This window comes from Fundulus heteroclitus, unplaced genomic scaffold (assembly GCF_011125445.2).
Source record: "Fundulus heteroclitus isolate FHET01 unplaced genomic scaffold, MU-UCD_Fhet_4.1 scaffold_230, whole genome shotgun sequence".
NCBI classification, from domain to species: domain Eukaryota; kingdom Metazoa; phylum Chordata; class Actinopteri; order Cyprinodontiformes; family Fundulidae; genus Fundulus; species Fundulus heteroclitus.
Window position 1 is genome coordinate 206833 of NW_023396642.1, and position 8010 is coordinate 214842.

Below are 8010 nucleotides of genomic sequence, written 5' to 3' on the forward strand. Positions count from 1 at the left end.
GACGTGGATAAGAGAGTGTCATGTTGGGAGGTCTGTAATCTTGGGTATCAGGACCACTATTATGCTGCATCAGAAACTCCTGAGATCCCTCATTTTTAATGACTGGGGGATTCTGTTGAGCAACATGCGGAGATTGGATGGTAGGCGAGATGTAGTTTGGAAGGATCGGCGTGTCATCTACTGGGTCACCATCAGCACACAGCTGCCTGTCCTTCTCCTTTATCTCCCTCTAGTAAGAACATATTGCCCAGTACGTGCTGTGGTGTCTGGAGGAGCAACATCCAAGCTTGATTTGCAGCTTTGTTTTTCACAGTTCAAATCAGCAGTAGCTTCGAAGGCTTCTGCCTCAGCAATGGCTGCAGCTGTCTCCCTCTCATAGTTAAGTCTTATTATAGATGCTTCCAACTTAGCTTTCTCTAGCTTCAGACTAACCTCCTTCTCACAAAAAGCAAGTCGTGCCTTTGCAGCTTCAGCTTTTGCTCTAGCCTTTGCTGCAGCCGACCCAGTTGATGAGACCTTGGAGTGCACTGAAGAGCATGAGGCATGAGAACGCGTTTTCCAAGACGATGAACCTTCAGCCATGTCCACTGGTAGCGTAGCCTCTTGGCCTTCAGCTTACATGACAAATCCCACGCCTGCATGAGAGACGAAGTTTCACTGTGCTGTCCTCATCATACGGATCATCTATATGGTTTGACAGTCAGTTAAACGCCTCTTGAACATCAAGACTCTGAAGATTGATGACTTTTTATCCACAGGTTTATTAATGTTGCAAGAAGGTGAAACTGTAACATACAAAATGCAATCAGATATATGGCTGCCCTTTTAATATTTTAAAGCAATAAACAAAGTAGAACAGATCACCCTGTTCCAACACAAACACCACTCAAAGTCCCATTATCATGTACACATCTAATGAATCAAGTATTTCTCCATTCACTCATTTAACTACATGGTTCAACATACAAATCGGCCACAAAATACACAAACAGTATTAATGCATCAGGAATAAATATACTTTCACAAAGTAAACCATACATACCTTCGATGCTACCCAAAGGCATAGGAAGTTGCAGATGCTGCTGGCTAAACTTAGATACAAATCTTAGTCTCTACCACACATGGCAAACAGGCTTAAATTGGGCCTACAAACATTTACTTCCCAATTACCTTGCCCTACATCCTGTGTGACAACTTCCTGTTACTGGGCTTCAGTGTTTCTTAAAGTGACAGCACCATTTTACTCATGCTTAAAGAAATCTACATTAAACTAGCTTGTAACAGTACACAGGAACTCTTTACAGGTTTCCAGGTAGCAAGAATCCCATGAAAGATCCAGACATCTGTGTAGCACAGGAAGAATCTACCTGAACCTAAACCAACCATCTTTTTCTGTGCAGTGGTTGAACTTGGTGGCTATATCACAATCTGGGCAGTTGAACATGGAGGGCCAAATTCTTAGATAAGAAAGAACTGTAACACATCAGGAAAATATATTCAACTATAAACAGACTTTGATCTTTTCAATCTGTCTTATCTGCTGTTAACCCAGCGTCTGCAGTAAAAATTGCTAAAGTGTCCTATGCAGGAGGACATAAAAGCAGATAAATAGGTGAAGTCAGGGGCAGAGCAACAATTGAGATACGAGTTTCAGCGTCAGTTCCAAGAAGTTCTCAGACGTTTCTGGATCTCAGCAGCGCTGCAGTCAAGATTAATGTTCCTTTCTGTCGAAAATAAAAGAAAATAAAGAAGAAAATAAGCTGAGATTTACTTTCTGCCCCTCAACAACACACTGAGATACTGGTGAGTACTGCTGATACTATCTATGCTTCTACTAGCAGCAGAAACACCAAACCTGTTTTTACTGAGACTGATCAGGAGACCAGAAGTGAAATTAGCTTTAAATCAGAATCACCTTTGATTACTAAGTTTGTGACACAAAAAATATTTTACTAAGTTGTGTAAAACTGTTTTCCTGACAAATACATTAATGATTTCTTCTGACCTACTTTCTTTAAACTGTCCTCAGAGTTCAGAAATGTCTTCTGGCAGCAACCTGAGGTCTGAGGATCAGTTTCTGTGCTCCATCTGTCTGGATGTGTTCACTGATCCAGTCAGCACACCATGTGGACACAACTTCTGCAAAGCCTGCATCACTCAATACTGGGAGGTTAATGTTCCCTACAAGTGTCCCATGTGCAACGAGGAATTCACCTCTAGACCTCAGCTGAGAGTCAACACCTTCATCAGAGAGATGGTTGCTCAGTTTAGACATGAAGCTCAGCAGGAAGCCAGCAGCAGCAGCTCAGCTGCCAAACCAGAAGTTCCCTGTGACGTCTGTACTGGAACCAAGCTGAAGGCCCTGAAGTCCTGCCTGGTGTGTCTGGTCTCCTACTGTCAGACTCACCTGGAGCCTCATCTGACCACTCCAGGTCTGAAGAAACATCAGCTGATGGAGCCTGTGGAGAACCTGGAGGACAGGATGTGTCTGCAGCACGATAAACCTCTGGAGCTGTTCTGTAGGACCGACCAGACATGTGTCTGCTCTCTCTGTCCTGTTCTAGACCACAAGAACCACGAGTTTGTTCCTCTGAGAGAAGAATCTGAAGTAAAGAAGGTAGAGCTAAAGGAGACAGAGGCTGAATTTCAGAAGATGATCCAGAGCAGACGAGTGAAGATCCAGGAGATCAAAGAGTCGGTGAAGATCAGTAAAGATGCTGCAGACAGAGAGAAAGCAGAAGGTGTTCAGGTCTTCACTGCTCTGAAGGAGGCTGCTGAGAGAGGCCTGGAGGAGCTCATCAAGGAGATCCAAGACAAACAGAAAACTGCAGAGAAACAGGCTGAAGACTTCATCAAAGATCTGGAGCAGGAAATCTCTGAGCTGATGAAGAGGAGCTCTGAGGTGAAGCAGCTCTCACAGTCTGAAGACCACCTCCACCTCCTCCAAAGCTTCTCCTCCCTGAAAGCTGCTCCACCCACCAAGAACTGGACAGAGATCAGAGTTGATCCTCCATCATATGAGGGGACTGTGGTGAGAGCTGCTGCTCAGCTGGTGGAGAAGCTGATGAAGAAGCTGTTGGAGGCTGATCTAAAGAGAGTCCAGCAGTATGCAGTGGATGTGACTCTGGATCCTGAAACAGCTCATCCCTGGCTCATCCTGTCTGATGATGGAAAACAGGTGAAACTTGGAGATGTGGGGAAGAACCTTCCAGACAACCCAGAGAGATTTTCTCAGTGTGTTCATGTTTTAGGACAGCAGAGTTTCTCTTCAGGCAGATTTTACTTTGAGGTTCAGGTGAAAGGAAAAACTGACTGGACTTTAGGAGTGGCCAGAGAGTCTGTTGACAGGAAGGGGGGCATCGGTCTGAGTCCTCAGAATGGTTTCTTGACCTTTTGGTTGAGAAATGGAAATGAGTACGAAGCCAATGCTGAACCTCCAGTCCGTCTTCATCTCCAGCCTGGTCCTGAGAAGGTGGGGGTGTTTGTGGATTATGAGGAGGGTCTGGTCTCCTTTTATGATGTAGATGCTGCAGCTCTGATCTACTCCTTTACCGGCTGCTGCTTCACTGAGAAGCTCTACCCATGTTTCAGTCCCTGTCTAAATGATGGAGGTGAAAACTCTGCTCCTGTCATCATCTGTCCTGTTAATCAGGCTAATTTCAACTCATGAATCTGAATCAGAACCAGAACCAGATGAAGCTCCATGAATAATGAACCTGTGGGTGAAGAACCTCCAGTCTGAGTGATTATTAGGTTTTTGTAAATACAGCCATGTTAGTAATCAAGATGAGAGCAGACATAAAATTGTAGTTTACGTAATAATATGGACTTTAGCATCGCCTCTGATGTCAAGGTCCCAGTCAGTGAAACTACAGGTGGACGTTTCTATGGATTGTTCTTGGATCAAGTCAAAGACTCGATGAAATCTGCTGGATTTCCTTAGATAGAAAACTTTTAACCAAATTGTCTAGATTAGGGATTCCCAAAGTGTGGTTCTGCCACTAGGGGGCGGACACGATAAGAAATGTAATGGTGGTCTGACAGTGTTTCTACCCCACACCAAGAAGACATGTAAATAAATATTTCCTTTGTAAAATTTTAAATCAAAAACTATAAATTCAATAAATAAAAAGATGTATTCACATAAAAATGTACTTATTTAGAAGAAGTCTTCTACGCTTTATTTTAAGATGAAATATAGAAGTTATCTTCTTCTATGCATTGCACTGAATATGCGCACCTAGCTTGTTTACTACTTTTATTGTCACAAATATGCTCATTTGGCTAAAAATCAGGGAAACGGTCATGTGAGATGTCTAAGGTGAGAGAGAGAGCGAGAGAGAGAGAGAGAGAGAGAGAGAGAGAGAGACTTTGACTTCTTTTTCATTTACTTCACATTAGATAACAGACTCCGTCATTGCAATAAAAACCAATCGGTTTCCACACACACAAAGAAGTTAAAGATTAGGAACCAGTAAACCGTCTTCCTCTACTGAACATAAAACACGTCTGATCCCCACAGAGCCCTAAAAGGCTCCAGATTACTAGTCAGTGTGTAGAAAGCATGCTCTACTCTCAGACGAGCTGCAACCAGACCTTTCAGGCTCCACACCACATCCGTCCAACCCTGGCCCAGCATCTGATTCTTCCTGGTCCTCCAAATTTAGCCACCCCAAATAGAAAATTAATTAAAACCAACCTTTTTCCTCACTGTATATTTGGGTCCAAAGACAAACAGGGATAGAGAAAACATCTCCCAAAGCTTCCACCCATTCCTTCAGAACTCTAAAAAGACCAACTAGCCGAGGACAACCCACCACTAAGTGCACTAGTGTTTCCTTCTGAGTGCAGAATGGACAGCCCTTCTCAGTGCCTGGATCTAGGTGAGCTCTGTGACTGTTTGTGGCTATTGCTCTGTGGTGTCATCCTCCACTGAAGGTCTGCCATCCGTTTCTCCACAGGGGGTTTATAAGGACCCTCCACCTGCCTTTAGGGGTAACGTCTGAGGCAAACTCCTCACACCATTTCAACTCCTTCACTCCAGTCAAAGAGTGAAGGTTCAGCACCTCCACACAGTTGTAGTACAGCTGTTTCTTCCCACAGGAGGGGCGACTGTGGCTTGATGGGTTGAGTAGTCGCCTGGCAGTTGGAAGTTGTGAGTTTGATTCCAGCTTCCCCTTGCCACATGTCGATGTGCCCCTGGGCAAGGCACTTAACCCTAAGTTGCCTACCGAGTTGCGTCTTGGTGTATGAATGTGTGCGTGTTAGTGAGAGCATTTGGGTGAATGTGGCTATAGTGTACAGCGCTTTGGGTGGTCAGCACGACTGGAAAAGTGCTATATAAGTTCAGTCCATTTACCATTTCAGTCCATTTAAAAGTACCCAGCACTAGTGTTTCTCACCTTCTCCTCCTCAGCAGCAGGACAGACGCTCAGAGAGGGAAAACTATACACGCTGTCATCCGACCACAGAATGCCAGACTTCCTCCATAATCCTATTCAGTTCCAGCAGGACAGTGGGTGCTGATCCCAGACACAAGAAGAAGCCACTGGAGAGAAAAGCGTTGGACTGGTCCATTCCAGGTCCTGCTGGTGACCCACACTGCCGTCAAGCTCCAAGGTGAAGGTCCGAGCACCTGGATCCACGCCACACAGTGCAAAGTGTTCAAGGGGAACAACACCTGAGCAGCATCCGGGTCAGAACCCCTGCCTACAGGGACTTCCAACAACCGCCCAGCTGTACCACGCTGGTTACCGGGCTGCATGAAGTTGACGTTACTCTGGAGAGGCAGCAGGATTTTTTATTTTGTTTTTCGTGTCGTTTTTAAAAAAATAAATAAATGTTTTTAAAAAAGTACTGAGTACCAGAAGAAAGGACAATCCACTTCGCAGCCAAGATCAACATGCAGCTGTACGGAAGATCACGGTTGCACCAAGTGACTCTATAAACCACTAGTTTTTTTTAAGAAAAAGAAGAAAACCTCATGAACAATTGAAGTGACGTGAGAAAAAGAGTAATATTACATGATAAAAAAGTGGGGAATGTTAGAATTATTTTTACTATTGGTTTTATTTTATTTTACATTTCCATCATATCATGTATTTACTCATTACTAATAAAAGGTTTTAAAGTTTGAGTTTATTCAGATATTAAAGTGTCTTTCAGATGACTAATCTTTCTCTCCTATGTAACAGAGTAAAAATGTCTCATGATATAAAGTTGTTTTGCAGCACTATCTGCAACTCTGAGGAATTGCACCTAGCCATCTGTGGCAACTCCTTTCCCTGAGAACTGAATGCTCAATTGTTCTGTGTAACTGAACTGCTAGTTTGTGATGTTCAACATCACATTGCAGTTTGCTTCCCTGGTAAAATAAAAAGTAAGGGGAAGCACGGATACACTTCATAGCGATGGGAGACACATGCCTGAATGTGTTCCTGCCGTTCTCCTTGCAAGATTTATAATTAACTACTGTTGTCTTTCCTTTTTTGTGTTTTAATAAATGTTTTAGGTGTTTGAACGTAACATTTCTTCTCTGAGATCATCAACAAAACCATCACTAATGCTCGTGCCTAGTCGACAGGTTAACAAATCCTCCTGTGTCCGTGTCTTCTGAACTCCACCATAGCCTGTAATGAATCTGCTAACTTCTTTACTGAGAAAATCCTAAAGATTAGAGAATCAGTTTGTACATCCATATCAACTCCAGAACCAAAGCTGTATCCAACTGGAACTTATCCTGACAAAATGTCCCAATGGCGTACAGCGCACGTGACGTCACCATCTCAAGAGCAACGCCCCTTGCCGCTTTGGTAGGACAAACAGGTAGAGAGCGCCCGTAGCCACCAGCCATTACACGCGCAACAGAAACAGCGATATGGCTGACTTTGCAGCCGTTAAACTTTCGTAAGACGATGTCCCAGGCGCACGGTTTACTGGTCGAACTGTCGAAAAGCACACCAACCTTCAGCTCAAACGATGGCTTGAGTGTCGAGGACTTAAAAAGACCGGAAAACGGGTCAGGTTGATCGAACGGTAAGTCGTTTTTTTTCCTGCTCGGCGTTCATAGCGTCGCCGGCCGTTTTTTTTCTGTTTGTAATCACTGTCCAGGAATCGGTATATGTTGCCAATAGAAAGCTACAAAACAATTGTTTACATCTCAGCTGCCATGATAGCCTATACGCTATCATGGTAGCAGGCGCTTCATTCGATTGCTCGGTTGACAAAGGTAAATGGTATCAAAATACTCTTACCTGTTCACTACTTGATGTCGCTGGAATTGGGTCAGGATGTTCTTCGGTTGGGCCCTTTCCTCCGACAAAATGCTTGCTACATATGTACTTGAATTTGGTAACTTTTTCCGGGATGAACTGTTGTGTAGGCCGACCACACCGGTGTACCCAGCGCACACATTTCTCCTTGGCAGTCTTGAATTTCGGGAAATTAATGAAGAAAACATCCTTCATATGCGGCCGATCAGCGTACCTCGAGTCGCTGTTGCACGTTCCATAGCAACAATGTTTAAAAACCATGGTCTTAGACTTGGAAAAAGCAGTCGTTTACCGAGTAAAACCAAGGGTAATGCACGTCTCTTTTACAGCGAAACAGCGGCGGACTATGCAAGTTTGCCCTATTGCGTACCACGTGATGTGATGTCATCGTCACGTTACGTTTCTAAAAATAGCTCGCTCGCGGTACGCCATTCAGCCAAGAGGAGATCATGCAGCAGCTAAGTTCCTCCTCCTGCTGCCTTGATGTTCTACCCACAGCGTTCTTTAAGAACGTTCTGCCTGTCATAGCTGTCATAGCGTCTGAGTTGACTCAGATAATAAACACGTCCCTTCTGTCAGGAGTTTTCCCCCAGTCCCTAAAAACAGCAATTATTAAACCACTGCTGAAAAAGAACAATTTAGACAAACTTCTCCTCCAGAACTTCAGGCCCATCTCAGACCTCCTTTATCAGTAGATTATTGAAAAAGCTGAGTTTCAACAATTAAACACCTTCTTAAC

At 44.0% G+C, this 8010-nt stretch overlaps 1 protein-coding gene across 1 annotated transcript; it reads left to right on the forward strand.

Moving 5' to 3' along the window:
• Window positions 1-1739: 1739 nt before the first annotated feature.
• LOC118559126 (E3 ubiquitin-protein ligase TRIM21-like) lies at window positions 1740-3779 on the forward strand. Its single transcript, XM_036129837.1, has 2 exons — window positions 1740-1803; window positions 2030-3779. Exon 2 carries the CDS (start codon window positions 2039-2041, stop codon window positions 3668-3670), a length of 1632 nt encoding a protein of 543 aa, XP_035985730.1. The 5' UTR covers window positions 1740-1803; window positions 2030-2038; the 3' UTR covers window positions 3671-3779.
• Window positions 3780-8010: the final 4231 nt, after the last annotated feature.